The 20,080-nt window shown below is 42.2% G+C and overlaps 1 protein-coding gene across 5 annotated transcripts; it reads right to left on the bottom strand.

Moving 5' to 3' along the window:
• Window positions 1–1,102: 1,102 nt before the first annotated feature.
• LOC101166452 (protein EFR3 homolog B-like) lies at window positions 1,103–19,921 on the bottom strand. Of its 5 annotated transcripts, none has more exons than XM_011482955.4 (23): window positions 19,782–19,921; window positions 19,020–19,315; window positions 12,108–12,184; window positions 11,647–11,774; window positions 11,419–11,569; window positions 10,181–10,302; window positions 9,868–10,017; window positions 9,699–9,794; window positions 9,491–9,569; window positions 7,561–7,696; window positions 7,333–7,485; window positions 7,141–7,252; window positions 7,006–7,057; window positions 6,732–6,904; window positions 6,558–6,633; window positions 6,307–6,468; window positions 3,753–3,884; window positions 3,607–3,674; window positions 3,129–3,262; window positions 2,930–3,021; window positions 2,804–2,852; window positions 2,616–2,719; window positions 1,103–1,842 (listed from the first exon to the last, which is right to left on the bottom strand). In XM_011482955.4, the coding sequence occupies exons 2-23, from the start codon at window positions 19,288–19,290 to the stop codon at window positions 1,708–1,710; spliced, it is 2,652 nt and encodes an 883-aa protein (XP_011481257.1). In that variant the 5' UTR covers window positions 19,291–19,315; window positions 19,782–19,921; the 3' UTR covers window positions 1,103–1,707. The 5 variants fall into 5 exon arrangements, with proteins under 5 accessions (XP_011481257.1, XP_020563615.1, XP_078799488.1 ...); XM_020707956.3 differs by having other exon boundaries at window positions 19,020–19,325; window positions 19,782–19,917; XM_078943362.1 differs by having other exon boundaries at window positions 9,699–9,791; window positions 19,020–19,325; window positions 19,782–19,917.
• Between the last annotated feature and the right edge of the window lie 159 nt (window positions 19,922–20,080).

Here is a 20,080-nt window from a genome sequence, read left to right as displayed (position 1 = left end):
AAAACAACACCACATGTGACATTTTCCTTGAGAGGTGCTTGACACAGCAAATACACATCACATGAAGAGAATAAACGCAAAGCAAAAAAAAAAATGTAAAAACCATTGTAAAACACTGATCTTGAATTCAGGACCTCTAGATGCTCTGTTCCACTGAGCTATCTCTACCGATACAAATTTAGCTCGCCATTATTGATTCATTGAAGTATTTTTTTATACACAATGTTCATAGTGTATTGTTTTATTCCGAGAAATCGAGTTGAAACGATCCTGAGCCACAGTACGTTTTTTACCAGGAGCCATGGTAAAGTGCAATGAACTGACGCTGATTCCAATACAGGGGAAACAATGGAACTGGTCGGGAAACGTTCAGGATTCATTTCGCATTTCTAGAGAATAGCACGCCCAACTGTACAAAACACAAGTGACATCTGAAGCGTGGTTCGACCAAACGATGCATTTGGCGCGTCCTACGTCATCCACCACGTGATCTGAGCTAGTTGACACACGCCCCGAAACATTGTGGTGAAACACTCTGCTTCATGAAGGTGAAATGCGCGCCGAAGCGTCATGTCAAACGGGCCATCCCTAGTAGTTTGTGTTGGCATCCTATGGACACTGATCACATGCACACTCTGTGCGCGTGGACAATAAGGGGACCAGTTTTTGCCCCTTACTAATGAGTGAAGTGTGGCATAAGAGCACCGTACAACAATGGTACGTTCCATTTTTCGGACGTCTCTCCCTTGGAGTGTTTGTATGAGCCTCAAGGGAACTGCAAGACAAACCTGCGCTCCTCTTAAGATGCAACCCAAAAACCTGCAGCACCTGAACGGGTCAACCCCAGTTTGGGTGTCAAGGTGTTGTGCCAAAGAGAGAGAGAGAGCTCTAAATCACAGTGACAAAATAGTTAAAAACAAAATTTTAATATCATCACTTTAGGGTAAAAAAACAAAATCATTAACTTGATTTAAAAAAAAGCAAAAGCACACACTGCAGGAATTGGCTTCCAGTTTATGGCTTTTGAGATGACATTTATGTGAGAAGTTGAAGGGAAGTTGGGTAATAACATGGAAATAAGAAATGTAAAAAAACAACTGTGTTTGAGTAAGTCTTTGTTTATTATAAGATAGGATGTGAACCCCGGCGCATGACAGTTACATGACGTAAGGGGATAAAGAAACTTCTGTGTATGTGAATGAAAAGGGCAGAATAAAGGTCCTCTACACCCAAACGGTTCGCTGAGCTCCTTATTTTACACATGGGGACATTGGGGTGGGGCTGTCCGTAAAGTCTGCTACACTAACAATGATTTGATTTTGAGTGGTCAAAAAGTTCAGAACTTTATGGTTTTTGAAACCTAATACCAAAATAAAGCTTCACAAAACGATCCACATCTTTCATCTTTAAGCACAGCTCAGATAAACAGACAACTTTTTTTTTTTTTTTTTTGGTCATACATTTAAGACTTTTTTTCTTATAAATGTAAGCGTTTTAAACTAATAAATGCACAACTGCTGTTTCATTGTTGGAAATAAATTCAAAACCTTCAACCACAAATGTTTCGATCACACTGAAGGAGCGTGAACTTAATTAACTTAATTCTTCACGAAAAAACAACAGATGTGTCACTGAGAAACAAACATCTCATAACATCTACACATTTGCTCTTCTGAATTAAACTCCATGTTGAAGTGGAATGTTTGGCTAATACACACAGAGGTCTGGAAACTTCATTTCATAGATGGGTACGGAGCGAGGAGGAGAAAGTCCAGATGGAGACGGAGGAGGACGGATGATCAGTTCGAAGACTCGATTTAGTTTAGACTGAAGCTGTGATGTCTGCAGAGAAAACACAATAATCAGTCAGAAATATTTGGATAATGCTTGATCTGGATCAACTTCTGCTACAATGCGGCGGGCATGTGACGTAAAAGTGCATTTTTGAATATGTCTTCAGCATATGGTGTTCACACTGGACAAGCAGGGAGGGGCTTCTTCTAGGGGTGGGCGGATTGATCTTAGTATAAGTAGTTTCGATACCAAGGTGAAGTACCAATACAAGCGTGATGAGATCAATATTTGTCTCTTTAACACATACAGTAAAGAGCTCGAGTTAACTCATGCGCGTGCGGTGTCTACAGTGTTGCCAGATTGGGTGAAAAAACAGCCCAATTTCAGCAAAAACTGCCCAATCCGGCAACGATGTCTGTCTGATATCTGCCCCCCCCCCCTTACAGACAAATTTATTTGTAATCATGTTAATCGTATTTTTACTCTATAATTATTGTTGTTCCCAAATATAAAACAACGGTCCAAATTGATGACAGCACTAACATATGGGCGTTTCCGTAGACTTTTCATTGAAAGTGGTCATTTGAACGCGTCTTGCAGGGGTGGTGTGAACGCATTTGAAGAGCTGAGGTGGGCGTCATGATAAATGAAAAGTTCTTGAATGTACATAAATGTACTGGAGCTTCCTATTATCATCACTCTAGAACTCTTAGTTCTATGTTAAAGTACTTTTACTTTTACTGAATCATTGAAAACGACTAAATCTGGTGTTTCAACACTTTATGGAAAAAGAAAACTCCTGGTTGGGGTTCAGTCCTCACCCTGGCCCCACAATGAGCGGCTATTTCCTCAAAAGGTGCAGTCTGAAACTTCTCCACCAACTGCATCCTTTTCCTTTCCTCCTCTTCTGCAATCCCTCTATCATCTAAAAAGGTAGGAAATGTGTATAAATACAAACACAACAACAACGTGAAAATATGCAGATGGAACTTGGATTAGACTTTCATACCAACGGCACTCTTTAGTGTCTCAAAGGTGATCTGCTCACTCTGAGGTTTCTGCAGATTGAGGATAGAAGAGTGAAAATGTGAACAGATTGACAGAACGGTTAACGTTTTAGTGGGGAGACAAGCACCTGTGGAGCATCAGCACAACAGTTTAACTCCATGTCCATCTGCAAAGACACGGCATCGACAATACTCTTCCTCCTGGACAGACGATCCTCATCTAAAACACAAAGTTGTGAGACCAACTATTCAACTAGAATCATTTATCTTTTCACTGGAGTTCCACTAGGATGCATCCTGGGCCCACTATTGATTAACCATAACTACCTGTCAGCTCAGGCGTGTATGGCATGTTGATACGTTCAGAATGAGTGCTATAGCTGCTTCCTGCCAGAGCCTCGCAGATTTTGGAGGCTTTAAAGAGAATAGCTTCATCCATCTTCAGCTCTTTTTCTGGAATCCTGACTCGCACACAAACACACACTTTAAACACACTTCAGAGTTACATATGTGCAAATCTACTTTGACAGCTAATAGATGTTTTATGATAACTGTTACTTTTAGGCACATCCTGTTTTGTAAGAATGTTTTACTTCTTTTATATGTTTGTTGTGTCTTTAATTTTAACAAAAAAACACATAATATCTACTCAATATGGGAGAACAATCAGCTGTGATATATACAAAAAGTGTGCACAGATTGATGCAATTTAGTTTTTGCATCCATGCTGTCTGAATTCTGGGCTTATGCTAACTTTTACTCTGAAATCTGTGCAGATCTTTCTTCACCATGTTGTTCTTGTTACCTGGGTTTTTCACACAAAATGTGGTCAGGCAGCAGGTATGGAGCCTCCTTCTGACGAGTTTCTGTGACCTGCACATAAACGACAAAGACACCCTTTACAGTGTGGCACACACTATGTTCCTCTGTCTCACAAACCTGTCTGCTCACCTCTGCGACATGCTGGCGGAGCGCTGGAGGTGGCCCGAGCTGTGACAGCAAGTTGAGGGAGGCGGAGCAGACGGCATGAATGCCGCAGCGGTTGAACACTGACAAATTTTCCTGACTGGACAGCGCCAGTTCCTAGACAATCAATATGAAATACAAATTTACTAATTTTAAAAATGTTATGAACCGTCAACTTAAAGTGGTGGAAGGGTTTGAGAGCTCGACTGATATCAGTAGATAAGCTGTTGGGGGTAACGCCCCTGGTAAGGTCTCCCATGGCAGACAGGACCTAGTAGATGAGCCAGACCAAGTGTGGTTCAGAATTCTTTTATGAGAACAAATAGCCCAGATTGGCTTCAGTGGGGCCCCACTCTGGAGTCAGGCCAGGGGTTGGGGTTTGCAGGCAAGCCCTTGGTGGACGGAGCCCAGCGTGATGATGGGATGTTCCTTCAACTTCAGGCAGGGGCTGTAATTAGGACCATAGCCCATGAGGGCATGGCCTTCTTGATCTGAACCTGATCGGTGTTCTGTTGCTGAACTTGTGTGCTCTTCATTGTTTGTCCTTAACAAACACTACCTTCAAACACAAGGGTGTCAACCAGTGAACCTGACACAAGAACACCCTGGGCAAGAGGTCAATGTTGATTTTGTAGTAATTTAGGGAACCTATAGCTGTGCGTCTTGAAGAGAGGGACAGAGCTGTCCACGATTAATAAGCAAAGACTTGGCAGACCCAAACATACTGTGAGGGTCTGCTAGCAACATGTGGCTAAGCCCTCCATCAGGTAAGTCCTTAACTCCCACATCCAAGAGAACTTCAAAGAGTTCTCGGTGGAGACTGGGGACATTGAGTCTGAGTAAACCCTGTTCTCCACCTCTGTAGTCTCTGCTGCTGTTCAAGGTCTCTGGTGCCTGTCGCGTGGCAAATTCCCAATCTCAGTGGTGGAAACTTTAAGTAAGCTCCTAGACTCCAGATGCAGCTGAGAGCATGACAGTTAAACAACCTGCATCTCTGCTTGCTGTGGAGGCAAAAACTTTACCCTGTGATGAGTTCAGTTAAGCTGTGAAGAATGACTATTGGTCAACCTCAAAGAGATTCTGGCAAACCATCCGTAACCATACAATGGAAAAGTCGTTTTGTGCTGGCACCAATTTTGGTGCAAAGCTGTTGACTTTGACTGGAGACATTGTCGGGCGCTGGAAAAAATACTTTAAAGATCTCCTCAATCAATTATTTTTATTAATTTTTTGGTGTTATCCTATTTTATTTTTTTATTTTTTGTTTTTTTGGCCAAGGAAAGGAGGGAGGGTGTTGGGAAGGGAAGATGGGAGGGCTGGCTGGATTATGCAGATGGGATGAGGGTTGGATAGAATGGGAGGGGAAAATGGTTGAAGGGGTTTGGGGGGGGGGCGGTGACATTCTTTGAATTGTTTTCATTGTTTTCATAGTTGTAAATGTTTTGCCATGGAATGTCTTTTTGAAAATTTTCAATAAACAAAGTTGGGAAATAAAAAGATCTCCTCAATCCTGCTGACCTGCCTTCTGTTGAGGGGCCAGAGGCTGGGGACACTGGGGTGGGGCTGTCCATTAATCAAGCTGAAGTCCCCAAGATAGTTGAGGAGTTTCTCTGTGGCTAGGCGCCAGGGTTGGATGCAGTGAGACAATCTCGGTTGACATGTCCCAGCAACTTCACATCGCAATTGGAGACAGTACCACTGGACTGGCAGACTGGAGTGGTGGTTCCCCTTCTCAAAAACCTGAGTGACCAGAGGTTGTGATCTAACTATCAGGGAATCACTTCTCAGCCTTCCTGGGAAAGTTTATTCCAGGGTACTGGAGAGGAGAGTTTGGCCAACAGTTGAATCTTAGATCCAGGAACAACGGTGCCGTTTTGGAACTGGTCATTGAACACAATTACTGCATAAGGTGCTAGAGGGTTCATGGGAGTTTGCTCATCCAGTAAATATGTGTGTTGTGGATTTGGAGAAAGCGTTACACCGCGTACCCAGCAGTGTTCTGTGGAGTGTGCTTTGGGAAAATTGGGTCTGATCCTTGAGCCTTAGGGCTGTCCAGTTTTTGTATGACCAGAGCAGGAGCTTGGTTCACATAGACGGCAGTGAGTCGTACCTGTTCCTGATGCATGTTAGTCTCTGGCAGGGGTGCCTTTATTACTGGTTCTGTTTATTCTCTATGGAACAAATTTATGGGAACAGTCAGGGGCTGAAGGGGGTCTGGTTTGAGGACCACAGGATTTATTCTCTAATCTTTGCAGATGATGTTGTCCTGTTGTCTTCATGGCTTTCAGCGTGCATTGGGGCAGTTTGCAGCCAAGTGTGAAGCGGCTGGGAAGAGGGGTCAGCACCACTAATTCTGATTCCATTGTTTTTGATCAGAAAAAAACTGCTGATCCTCCACTTTGAGAGGCAGAGGCCCAGAGGGAGACCCAGGACACTACGTCTCTCGACTGGTCTGACAACACCTCAGGGTCCCCCCAGAGGAGCTGGAGAAAGTGTATGTATGGATGGAGGTTACAATTACCTGTAAAACTCCACTCACCTGCATAGCCAGAACCAGTCGAATTAGATCCACCAGCACCTCCTCGTTGGCCAGCTCCACACCGAGAACGCCCAACAGGGTGAAGAGCGCTCGGTAGTGGTTGTGTCCACTGCTCTCCTCCTTAGAGGCTAGAAAGACGTGTCTGTAGAGGCGCTGAGCGTGCTGCATCAACACAAGTACTGCCCATTATCACACAAAGCCAGAGTAAAGCCTAAGACTCAGTGCCTCATCAGGAGATAACATGCACTCACCTTCCTTATGAACAGGTTATCCTGTCGAGAGCATTCATCCTCCTTCAGTTCCAGAGCTGACACCTCGAATGCTGCACTGTGGACGCACAGCTATCGAGGTCAGCTGTATTTTATCAAATGGTTTCAACCTATCACATCACAGTCTTTTGACCAAACTGCCCTAAGAAAAGCAACCTGGTTGAGATGAGCCTGCAGGCATTGTGGCGGCGGTCGATGAGTGAGGTAAGGATGGACAAAACCAGCAGACGGATTTCAGGATCCTCCATCAGAGTGAAAGACAGCAGAGGCTCAAGGAAGGAGGAGGGCAGCGCCGTCAGCAGATTGTTGCTCTCGTAAGGCTCAGAAACCTTAGGGGTGGAGATATCAGGTCATAACCACGTGTCCTTTGCTTGAATGTGAAAGACCTGGAGAACGACACAGCCTTAAGAGGTCAATAAAGGCTTCCCACCTGGAGGAGAGACTTGAGCAGCATCACCTGAATCATCCTGCTGCCTTCAAACCTGAGACAAAAAAAAAAATCATTTACTAAGAACAATTCTTCACTGCTGCCTGTTTACATCATGTGAGCAGGAGTGGGCAGTACCCTGCATTGGGTGACCCTAGAGCAGGGTAAATGCCAGGAACGGGAATCCTTCCCATGATGAAGAGCATGACCTCTGACCTCTGGTAAACAGGAAGTGTGTTGGCAAAGGATCCTGTAAACCAAAAGATCAGCGTATTTTGATAGTGAGGAGAAACCAAAGGGACGTCTTCAAAAACAGATGACAGGCCTCACCAATGGTTTTGATGACGGCGTCCTGCAACATCTTCTCCTCGGGTGAGGTGGTTTTGTGTTTCCTAGCGTTGTCGTAGTAACCCGTCAGCTGGTAATCGACGCTCTGCCTGAGCTGCCGCAGTAAGGTGTTAAACACTTCTAGCACAGTGGGACCTGCAGGAGGACACACAGCTGCAGCGTACCAGAAAACACGCACACAGCAGATTCTGCATTGTTCATCGGACTGACCCACAGATCCAGCCGCTTCTATGACAGCGGCTTCAGACAGAACCTCCACGATCCCCGCCCGAACTGAGGCTGGACTTCTGCTGTTGGCGTCGAGGTGACCCAGCAGCTGCTGGATCACCAGGTGGGAGTGCTGGGACTGACCACAATCAGTTAAGTTACTGAGTTTGTAATGTTTTTGACTAAATCCTACAAATGTTCATGCCCACTGACACATCTAAAGCCTTAGTCACATGCATTCATTTGGGGGGGTTGGCCCATACCGGTGCTACATGTCTTTGGGTCATAGAGAGTAGTGCGGCCACCTTAACCCTGTTGTTGTGTTTGGGTCATAATTGACCAATTTTTAAGTGTGAAAATGGGTCAAATTTGACCGGAACGCAATGTAAGGGGTTAAGGGATGTCATGAAAATTGAACGTACCATTGTTGTGGGTGTGGTAAGTGTGTGATGCCCTTACATCACACTTTAGTAATTAGTAATGTGCAATTACTGGTTCCTTGTCATGTTCAAATGCTGCATATGTGGGGTGGGCATGTGATGCATAACGGCCCGCAGGATGCCCACACAAACTATGCACTTGTGCAGCTCTCAAATTTTGGGGTGGGGGGTAAAAAAAAAAAAAAAGAAGAAAAGTCTGCATGGTTCACACGCATCTCTCCTTCTTGACTATTACTTTACCCCTTGCGTGTTGAATCCATGAACATTTTTGCTTCAACGACCATGATATTTTGTCTAGACCCCATACAGATTTGGCCATTATTTCACCCGCAAACAGCCCGTATTCACCCATAAGGGCAGTTGGGACTAAGGCTTTAGTTAAAAAAACCTAGTGTAAAAGCAACAGCACATGCATGCTTTACCAACATGAGGTGATTCAAGACAGCTGGCCAATTTCAAAACCATCGCATACTTTTGTTACTTTGAATACATTGTAAAAATGTACTTTGAAACTACAAAGTTTTCAGATTACAGCTCTGATGGCCTGACTTGAGTCGCCTACTAAAGTTCGACAGCATGACCCAAACCCTACTGTATTTACAAAGCCAACACATTGGGGTTTGAGTCTCTTAAAATAGCTAAATAATATGTCCAATGTATTTCGCTCATTCGCTTTTCATGAATATTTAAAAACGCTTCTTTTTGGCGATTACGACACGGCACATGCATCAGGATTTATCAAATGTGAAACAGGATTGCAGTGGCATTTTGCTTCTATGTGCATCATGTGTGAAAGGAAGATACTAACTTAACCAACTTTACACACACTTGGTTGCAGTAAGTCAAGGGTTAACCCAGTGATAGGTTAGTGATGGAGTGTGTTTGCTCATAAGTACTTTGACGTGTCAGCAGTAAACTAACATTAGAGCTCATCGGTTTTCCATTGCAATCTTACAATATAGCGGGGTCTGTGTACTCCTTTTTATTGATTGGACTATGAGTCTGGAATAAATAAATCTATCTATCTATCTATCTATCTATCTATCTATCTATCTATCTATCTATCTATCTATCTATCTATCTATCTATCTATCTATCTATCTATCTATCTATCTATCTATCTATCTATCTATCTATCTATCTATCTATCTATCTATCTATCTATCTATCTATCTATCTATCTATCTATCTATCTATCTATCTATCTATCTATCTATCTATCTATCTATCTATCTATCTATCTATCTATCTATAGCCATTTGGAGGATTTAAAGGCTTATATGAAACCAGGAAGTAAAATTAATTATGCTGTTCAACATAAATCAAGAGTATTCCTTTCAGCAACTTCAGCAATATAATTTCTTCAACCTCTATTGTCTCATTCAAACAATATTTCTTCACTAATATCTGTACTTAATGTCCTTAACCCTCCATGGCTTACCATAGCGTGACATAACTGCTGTTTTCCATGTAATATGTGCCGTAATACTAACCTGAATAGAGTACATTATTATTTGAAAACAGCGAACAGCGAATCCTCGTCCTTCCCACAGACTGTGGCTGTCAAGGTGCCTGAAAGCAACAGTTTTACATAATTTTTTCACTACGTGCGTCTCTGCAGGGCCCTCTGTGCTGCACTGTTTTACCAGCACAAGAGGTATTCTAGATTTAAGCCTTATCTTATCCACTGTTGAGTCTTACATGAGCACGGGCCTGATGGCGTTGTTGATGTGTCCATACGCGGCTCGGCCAAGCAGCTCTCTGAAACAAACCTCCGTCTGCTCTGCAGGAGAACTGCTGCACACAAACGCAGCAATCAAATTTTCTGCTTTTTGCTTTATGCTTTAGGTTGAATTGTGCCTGCTGTTACCTGCTGCTGTTGCCATGCGGCTGCAGGTTGACCAGCAGGGCGGGGACGATCTGTTCCATGTGACGGGGCTCCCAGATGTTAGCCTGAAGCTCGTCGTCCACCGTTTTTCTGACCACGCCTTGCAGGCCACGAATCCCAGACACACGGATCCTGGACGCATACAATTTTAACGATGTTAAAGATTTAATTTTGTTGCAACAATGTAGAAACATTGTTCTATGAAACCCTCAACTTCAGGTGAGTTGATATAAAAAAAATGGGTTTAAAGGAGAGCAAACATCGCAGTGGTTTGTGAAAACAGCTGGGGACTGACTTGAGTTTGGTGTTGGGGTCGTGGTGGTCAGAGTGACACATCTCACTGAAGCGAGACACGAAGAAGTCGTAGCTGCGATGGTATGAAGGTGTGTCCTCTTCAATATTGGCAAACTTCAAAAACTACATAAAAAATAATCAAATTTAGGTCAGTTTTAACTTTCATTTTCACTTTGATTTGACAACAAAAACGTAAAATCGACAACTTTATTCATCTTACGAACGGCATCCTCACTGTTTCAGTTGGCAAACAACTTTTAAACATTTTAAACCCCTGTTGCCAGGAAGAAATATAACATTTGAAGAAATATACAAAATACTACTGTATTGAAGATGCTAAAAAGCAGGAGAGATGGATGTGAATAACATGCTGAAGCCGTGGTTAATCCTGCCGTTCTAAATGCACTGATAATCCCTGCGATGGTCATGGTAAATGTACTTATGCTGTAAATCTTTCAGAAGAGGAAATGCGGCATTAAAAATGGATTCTTGGGTTGCATGTTTGACTAAAGCAGTGTTGCCACACTATGTTATGTCACAAGTGGTAAATGGCGTATACTCATAGTGCTTTTCTACCTTCCTTTAAGGCTCAAAGAGCTCTACAGTCACAGTCGCATTCACCCATTCATACACTGCTGCCTTACACTGGCGCCGACCTATAACCACCAGGACCAATGTGGGGTTTAGTGTCTTTCTCAATTTTGACTCATGGGTGAGAACTGAACCTGCGATCCTCTGATCCCAGGTTGACCAGCCGCCCCGACCTATAAAACCTTAATATGGTTAGAATTCACACAATACTCCCCCGGCCAGATGACTATACAGGGTGTTTGCCATCCTTTCATGGTCTACAATTTCAAAATCGAGTGCCCCGGAAATTTTCCAGAACTCCCGGTTAAAAAAAACAAAACAAAAACAGAAAACTATAGATCACCATGCATTAGGTTTGTACAATTTGCCATGTAAAAGAGATGCATCCATCCAAGTTCTCATCATCAGAACACAATGGATTCATAAATTGCCCTGATAAAATGTTGATATTTTTCAGGTTTTTACTTTGGAAAATGGGTGACGTCATACATGGAGTTTAAAAAATAAAAGAAAGTAGTGAGAATGTGTCTAAATTGCATTAAAATCCAGTGCACTGAATAGCCCTGCACTACTTTGGAAATGAGCTCTCCCTGAGATTGAGAAGCATTAAGTTTTTTTTAAGCTTTGACCTTGTGCGAGTTAACATACTGAGTTGGTGGCGAGGATGTGGAGGTGTGGCTTGTCGGCTTCCAGCAGCAGACGCAGCGTACTTAGGAAGCTCTCCACCAGCAGGTTGATGCTCTGGCAGTGACAGGCGAGCAGCAGCTGCTCCATTGCCTCCATGGCTATGCTGACATATCTGAAAACACAGTCGACGCATCATTAGCTGCGGTTTGCCGACACCGTTTTAGGCTCTTCTGGACTTCTAAGTCTGACCCGTAGCGGTGGCGGTTCAGTTCTCTGGTCAGACGTTCAGACAGATATGCAGCAATTCGGTCCAGTTTTTCCGGAGCAGATAGAGCGAAGAAGGTTAGCTTCTCCATATTTGCCTTAACCAGCCCATCCTGTTCAAACAAGTGAAAAACGTCACTGCAGTGGGTTCAGCTGACACTTCCATATAGCTAGCTCTTCCTTCGTTTCTGTAGAAAATTGTGAGCAAAGTCACATGACTTTTAACCCTTGTGCTATCTTAGATGACCCCACCCTTACATTGACGTGTTCTCCCTACCATGACAAAGGTGGATAAAGGTGGAAAGATTTCATGTAATTTATGGACACCAGTGAAGATCACAAATCATTGAAGAAAAAAGGTTCAGAGCACTGTCTAGTGGGTCTAGATGACCCAACTCCTAATGTTAAAGTGCCTAGGATAGCACAAGGGTTACAGGAGCTTTTACCTCGGGGTCTTCTGGGAAAATGTTGTCAACTAGCCGCTTGTAGCGAGGACGCAACGCCCAGCAGCAACCACAAAGACCTGCACAGGGAAAAAGACTTCATTTTTCAGCTTCGCTTGAATGCAGATGTCTTCAGCAATGTGATTTTAGTTTAAAACACAGTTTACTAATTGTATAGATAAATAAGGCCCTTTAAGAAACAATGATGCTAATGTAAATTATAAAACTTATTGAAATTGGTGAGTTTTCTCTCAACAGGAGTTTTGTTTTTCGGACTGGACACATTCGGTTCGCTCCAAAGTAAAACCAGAGTTTGCTTCCCGAAACAAATTTTTCAAGTGGACCCTGGTCCGGGACCAAGAACCGCTCTCTGATCCATCTTTCGAGGTGGTCTCGGTTGGTTTCCAATCAGACTGAGCTTTGGTTTGCTCTGTGTTTCCTCAGTCTGGATAACCTCAATGTTTGGAGCGGGACAACTGGACCAAAACGGACAACGCAGCAGAGCATTTTGGGAAAAAACAGATAAGGAAGGCAGCAACCATGACGATAACACACAGAAACTCAGTGAAATGTGGTCGGATGAATGCAGGCTCATTAAAACAACTTTTAACGTGATCTCACACTGTTTTCCCGGCAATCTAGATGTCATAAACTCTTATCAGCGTGTTTTCTTAGCCGTCATCTCCTCAGTTACTGTCTTGCAGCATGCCTCTGCCGTGCTAAAGTAGCAAGGAAAAGTTCCAAATTTGTCAGCGAAATATCAAGTTTGAAACAGATTTGAAACAGTGACCTCAAGCATGACTTCCACTTTTGTTTCTCTCTGTGCTTTGCCCTGGTCAATGAATGATCTTTAGTCAAGTGTTTTTTTTTGTTTTTTTTCTTTTTTTTACAAGTTTTAGTTTACAACAGAAATTTCTGCTGAAAAACGTCAATCATTCTCTCAAACAAACATGTTTTTTACTATCTAAATCTAAGAAATTTGGGAATGTGCCAGCAAATGAAGAGCATAAAGCGTGTAAAACCTTGCGGCCTGAAGAGGGCAGTGTTGCATCTGTTGAGTTTTTCTTGAAATTTCCTCACTGCTTTTTTTCTTCCCCCTCCAATGTTGTTGTTTGAGGGATTTAAAGCCACAAGAGACGCTGCACTGTTTAACATCTCACACACACACACACACACAACTGTTGGTCTTTCTACATTTGTGAGGACCATCCCAAGCATGATGAAGGTTTCTGGACATCATCAATGCCCTCCACCTGACTACCACATCCAATAGTGAAACAGTAAAGTTAGGATTAGGTAACACGTCAACATCTTCTATCAAGTCCATCGTTGCAATCAACTAAGGAGACCTCCCAGTGACACATGGGCAAGTAATAATTCAGTGAACAAAGCAGGGGCAGCAGCAGCTTTAGAACTGCCTTAAAGGTTAATCCTGCTGCAGCTTGTTGCATAATGTCCTCATATTGTGTGTTCTTTAGTCAAAAGAGCTTAAAGAGTCATTGGGAAGATGCTGGTTTGGTCTTTCCAAATTTTTATTTCATTTTAACAAAGAAAATGTTTCTTTAGGTTGTATTTTCAACTGCACATTTATAATTCCTGATGTATTTTACTTACGATTTAATAGTTGGAATTTAGGGACCGTGGTGGAGTGTTCAAATCATGGTGGGACATTCCTGTAGTTTAGGAGTTTTTCTTGTGTATGTGTGGGTCTACTCCAGGTTTTCTCCCCACAATCCAAAAACATGTTTCATAGCTGCTGGGATAGGCTCCAGCAACCTGAACATGAAGGGTTCCGCAGGTTCTGAAGATGGATGGATGGATGAAATAGTTGGAATTTATTCTTTATGATTATGATTGTATCTACATAACTGTATACGTATGTGTGTATTTATGTACATGATTGTGTTGTTTCTTTGTAGGTCTCACTGTAATCATTATTCATATTTTTACCTCCAGTGTTTCCTTAATCCACAGTTTTTACACAGCATTTCCCTAAGTATCTTATATTTTTAATATTGTTATATTTTTCTATTGCAAGCATGGTATTTAGATTCTTACTATCAATGTTGTGGTCATTATTGAGGCCATATATTTAACTGATATGTGTGTGTAAGTGGGGGAGGGAGGGAAATAGGGCGTCTGACATGGAACTTTGTGTTATCGGCTGATTGATTCAGAGAAATGTGGCTGGATGGACGGATCAATACATTTTTATTATCTAAAAGAACATTTTAGGCTCATCGGCTGCTCTCATACACAGCATTAAAAGACAGTTAAAAAACACCCTTTATCTCCTCCTCCTCCTTTGAGGAACCAGTTTAACAGTCTCTTGATTATGATTCCCTGAACCTCTCAGTGGATGACCTTAGCAACAGCTCCAACTGAAGTTGGTAACAGTAACACCGCCGCGCTGGAACCAGAAATCCTCTGTAATCAGTGATTGGTCCGAGTCGGTCTGAGCCAGCATTTCTGTAGCAACCACTTTCACCAATCAGGAGTGAGCTTGTTGGAAGTCCAAACCCCTTTCCACTGAAAGCAGGCTATGTGAAATCTGTCAATCAAACGCTTCGAACATCTGATGTAAGACCATCTACTTTTATTCAGGCATCTGATTGGTCAGTTGAATAACTTGTATTTAAGAAGAAAAAAACGAGGATTTTCAATAACATGTTAAGAAAAGGTAACATGAATGGTTATTCTGACCAAAAGAATGATAATAGCTGTTTATTTCTCAGTAGACGTCTATGGGATTTTTCCTTCTTGGAGCCAGCGGATACTTCCTGTGCGGAACACAAGGTGGGAGGGGTCACTCAGTCCAGTTCTTCTATACCAGGGGTCGGGAACCTTTTTGGCCAAGAGAGCCATAAATACCACATATTTTGAAATGTAATTTCGAAAGAGCCATACAATAATGTAGTGTCCCTTCCCCACACTGAGGCACGGAGACTTAACCTCTTTTAAAGTTCTTTATTCCGATTACTGCAGACCGCAACAAACGCCGTTCAATTAATTCAGCAACTCCTGAATCTCTCCCGCCGACACGAGAGCGCTTCTCCAAACTTTATATTCCCCTGCTCCCCTCTCCAGCCCTCCCATTTCCCTTATTCGGCCCATAGCTGAACCCCATTGGTCCAAACTACCTAACAACAGGCTGAGCGACAGAACTGAGGGCCAATCAGATCTCTGCTTGACGCGTTCAATGAACTCCAGAACTTTTAACGCGGCCCAACAGCCATCCAACTCAGTCCGCGACAATTTGTTTAAAACTAAATATACAAATGAATGTGTGCATTTGATTTAATTTCAACATTTTTAAAGTACAATAAGTCTGTGGATTCTTTTTAATAACATTGTTATTCTGTTGCTAATAAATGATGAGTATTTCTCGTGGTAGTTTTGCTGATGGTCTAGTCTGGTTGATACGTGGTGAGTTTCTGCTTCATGCAGGCGTTGAGACTTCAAACGTCATCGTAGGTCTGAATGTTCTGTAGATGTGAGACAGACTGATCACATGCAGACGGGGAGCCAAACACACACTCACACGCTGCAGTGAGTGACGGGAAGCGGGTTTTACGTTTTTACAATCCCTGCGCGATTCACCTGCTGCCTGTCCCCACAACACCTCAGCCCCACCCTCTGATTTCTCCCTCACACATCCCGTCCCCGCATCTGTGCGCTCTTTCTCAGAGACGGGAGCGCGCAGTTTTAGGCACGGCAATTCACAGGTTTCCAGCTGGTACAAACTCTGTGAAATAATAGATAATAGTAACTGATAGCGCTGGCGCAGATTTCTCTCTCTAAGCACTGCTACTACTGCGCGCCTCTGGCATCGCATCGCGCCCGAGAAGGACTGGTCTAATGAAAAAAAAAAACTATAATTAAAGATTTGTCTGCAAGCCACATGTGACCATCAAAAGAGCCATATATGGCTCGCGAGCCATAGGTTCCCGACCCCTGTTCTATACAGTCAATGATTACCACAGTGTAGGCCAGAACAGTGCCCGTTGTAGAATTGTTTTAGTTTTTACTATTGTCCGTGCACTAAAATAATTTTTCTGACCAGTCCATCAACCAGCAACATTTTAAATGACTTTTTAAAATCAAAACTTCGACTAAAAAAATAAAACAAAACGATTTTGTCACAAGCATTTTCCCTTTTCCAAGTTCTTCTCTAAGGTTTGACCATTTTTCATCTATCCTTTCCTCTCAGCGCAGTTTTTTGGGACGCATTATCTGGTTGACCTTTTTGCATCCTTTACTCGCTAATGCTTGTAGGTTTTCCTCAAAGCCTTACTTTGAAACTCCGTAGCTCAAACTTCCTCAGCTCTTATTTTGTGGAGACTTCCAAATTTCACAAATTATTCTTCTGAAACTTTAACTTCATTTATCAACTTGTTACACTCCAAGCAATTTCAACTGATCAAATTTCTTTGCATTTCTTTTCAAACATTTTTATGTGATTATTTTCAGGTAAAACCAGCATTAAAAGATTCTATATTACAAGATGTGTGCAATTGAAATCACTATGCAAAACCAGAATCAAAGGTGTTTTTTTTACTTATTAAATAACTAATACATGGATGGTTATTTGGAAAATTGAAGATACTCAGTTGTTTGGAGATCACAGACCTAACAGAGCGACATTTTCCAATCATTTAGCAAGCTACTACTCAATAATGCTCTGTGAGTTGACTCAAAATGGTTAAAATTTTTGCTACATACACTCACATTTTTTTGTAAAAACAACAAGCAGTAACAGTTAAGTCCCACAAATCCTCATATCTCCTCTGATAATCATTCAAAATAGAGGACAAATGTTTTCTTGTAACATTTTACCTGCTAACAACTTATTCTCCTTTTGGTACAGCTATGACATGTAAAACAAATAAAGGATAAAACATCATCTTACCATACATAAGGACGACTTTTGCAGCTCACATCCACATGTCCATGTCCATCATACACATGCACGCATCTCTGTTTAATCCTGACATGGCCCCGCCCTCTTCTCCTTCTTTTTACAGGCTCACCTCTGATTAGATTTGCTCCTTTTACATCACAACGGATTGTTTTTTAGCTGTTTTGTTTTTCTTTAAACCTAAGGTTGCACCTTTTTATCTATTTATTTTTTTGTAACATTGAAACGGGATGGACTGACGTCTCAATGTTGTGGCTGAGTCTGAAAGCTGCAAGATCCTTGTGTGTGAGTGTGATCCAGGCCATGTGCAGCAGCTCAGCGCCCCATAATCTGCTCTGGATTTATTCATCATCCCAGAGAAAAAAAGAAAAAAAAAGAAAAAAAAACAGAAAATATATCAGAAATCTGCAGACCTGGAATGCTGGATGGTCTATTCTTTAACGGAAAAAAGGTTTTTTACCGCTAATGCTGCCAGAAAAATGTGATCTTTTTTTCACTTACAGTCTAACTGATCCCAGCTTTTTTAAACTGTTTATCGCACCAAGCAGAGATCCTGTGCAGTTAATTAACACATTTATTAAAATCTCAATAATCTTGGTTTACAAAATGTAAATAAATCAATTTTCTATTTGAGTAATTTCTTGTTTTTCACCCAAAAAAAATACTTTTTTCATTGTTTGATCAGTTTGTGACATATAAAACCATAACCAAACAACATTAAATCAAAATGATTGGTTGTGTTGGCATCGATGGATGGTCGTTTGTATTTGGCTCAAGACGGGTAATATCTGTGTGAGGTGTTTTTTGAACTATAAGATTGACATTTTGGCAATATGTTGGCATAATCAAAAATTTTGATAACTTGTTTTTAAGTCTGCACAGAATTTTTGCAAATAAATTCCCCCCAAGTCATCATTTTGATCTATTTCTAAATGCATTCCCAGTGGTCTTTTGATTATGATGATGCCGTTTTTAGACAAAATCCAAAACCTGTGTCATTTCTTAGGACAAACTTTCTGCAGAGTTGCAGAATTTCTTTAGAAACATACCTCTGAGTTGGACAATAAAAAGTCTATCTAAACGCTGCACGTGTGTTTCAGGCTTTAGTGTTCAAACCTTCGTATCCCTGCACCGCTGTGCAATTTTTAAAGTCTCTTTTGAGGCTTTACATACAAAAACGTGCGAAATCCTCAAAACTTCGACCAATCAGGGACTCGGATTTAGTAGCGACGTATGGGTACCGTTTAAAAAAAAAGGAAGGGCCAACTGTTTGAGAAATAATCTTGGAGAAGAATAATTTTTAATAATTGCGGTTTGTACTTGCCCAGAATTAGTAGATACCCCAAGTCTTTCATTCATCAGAACAGAGCTGTGAAAGCCTGGAGCAAGATGTGGGCCCCTCAGTGTATTTTCTACATCATAAACACAATCTTTTGCAACCTCTATTTTTCATCTGCTCCTGGTTCACAATGGTTGGAATAAATAAATACTCAGAAATGCAGTTTTAAGCTAAATTTCTTTATAAATGTCCTCCATCGTTAGAAACATCCCATAAGAACACGTTAAAAAAAACACCAAAAACCACAATATTCATCTGAGTGGGTCTTTATGTAGGTTGGCTTTTGATTGTTCTCAGGGGAAGAAGTGGAATAAGAGTCTCTGCAATTACAACACAGTCTCTGGCACTCATCCTGAGCGCAGAATTAAGAATCCTAACCCCTAATTAATGGGAGAGATTTAGTCCTTTACCGAGAAGAACCAGGGAAGGTGGGTAAGAACGGAAAACCAAAGATTTCTGATTAGATGGTTGCTCTTTGATCCCATCCTGGACGATTATCAGAACAGAGATGGGATGAAAGAGGCTGTCAAAGCTATAAGAATAATCGTCTTTAGTTCGTCTCAGTTAAATCACTGCTGTCTTTGGGTTGTACCAAATGTGGCACTGAGAACACCAACATGATTCTGTTTGGTTGGGACGCCCAAATTCTCACCATTACCTGAAGCTGTCTGATGGTCGAACACGGAGCAGCAGTCCTGCAGCAGCCGGCGAGGAGCCTGGGGCACGGTCGGCATGGCGATGACCCTGGACAACGTGACTCCCCTGGACAGACTGGGTATGGTGACCCCTCTTGGCAGACTGGGAAGATTGAGCATGGTGATACCTCTGGGTAGACTGGGAGGGTTGACCCCTCGAGGCAGCGAGCTGAGCAGCGCAGGCATGGTCATGCCCCGTGGCAAGCTGGGAAAACTGGCAAGAGACCCCGGCATCTTTGAGGTGACCCCCGAAGCTGTCCTTAGAGAAGCTGAAGTAAGGAGACGGAAAGGAGGGGGATGAAGGGAAAACCTCCTTCCTCCTTTTTCCCAACATTCCTTTCATTAACTCCTGCTGCACTGCACCTCCTCACATATAAACATGTACATGTACAAATAAACATCACATGAAAATGTAGAGACAATTCCTAAAATAAAAATTACTGCAACAGCAGTTTAGTTTCGCTATCCGACTAAAAATCCATGTCCAGAGAAAATATTTGTCAAAATAATCTTGAAAAATTGCACCAAATCTGTTATAGTTCATTTATGAAGTTGATTATCTTGACATAATCAGAAGATTTTGCAAGAAAAACACATTTTTATAACATAGAGAGATTTGTTTTTGTAAAAACTTGCAAACACAACAAGCACAACATAAAACAGTTTTTTGCACCAAAAGCCCCACATTCAGATTTGCAAAGAGGAGCGCCAAACCCTCCTCCTACCTGCTGGACTCCTGCGCGCCTCTCCTGCAGCTGCTTCTCCGCCAGAACCCAGATCAACAGCTGCTTATCTAACATGTGCCGGCCCGCAGCTCCGTGAGGATCAATGGGTGTGATCGATGGCCTGCTGTGCTTCACGCGCAGCCAGGACCGCCCATTACATCACGGCTAACGGCGCAACAGTCTGTCCATGGACCCTCTTCACTCATGCCCGGATATTTAGGTTCTACAGCAGCATAAGAAGAACTCCTCTTAAGTGAGTATTTAAAGTTTTATAAGGTGCCGCACACCTCCTCCTCTAT

Source organism: Oryzias latipes, chromosome 2 (genome assembly GCF_053564925.1).
Source record: "Oryzias latipes strain Hd-rR chromosome 2, Olatipes_Hd-rR_3.1".
Taxonomy (NCBI): domain Eukaryota; kingdom Metazoa; phylum Chordata; class Actinopteri; order Beloniformes; family Adrianichthyidae; genus Oryzias; species Oryzias latipes.
Note: the sequence above shows the minus strand (reverse complement) of the source record. Positions and strands in the feature narration are given on the sequence as shown.

What these genes read in the sequence shown, in the direction of transcription:
- LOC101166452 (XM_011482955.4), bottom strand. Translation starts at nt 19,290, where the DNA reads ATGCCGGGGTCTCTTGCCAGTTTTCCCAGCTTGCCACGGGGCATGACC. An exon ending in CCGCATGGCAACAGCAGCAG is followed by an intron (nt 9,795 to 9,867) that starts GTAACAGCAGGC and finishes GTTTGTGTGCAG; the next exon opens with CAGTTCTCCTGCAGAGCAGA. An exon ending in TGCTCAAGTCTCTCCTCCAG is followed by an intron (nt 6,905 to 7,005) that starts GTGGGAAGCCTT and finishes TCCACCCCTAAG; the next exon opens with GTTTCTGAGCCTTACGAGAG.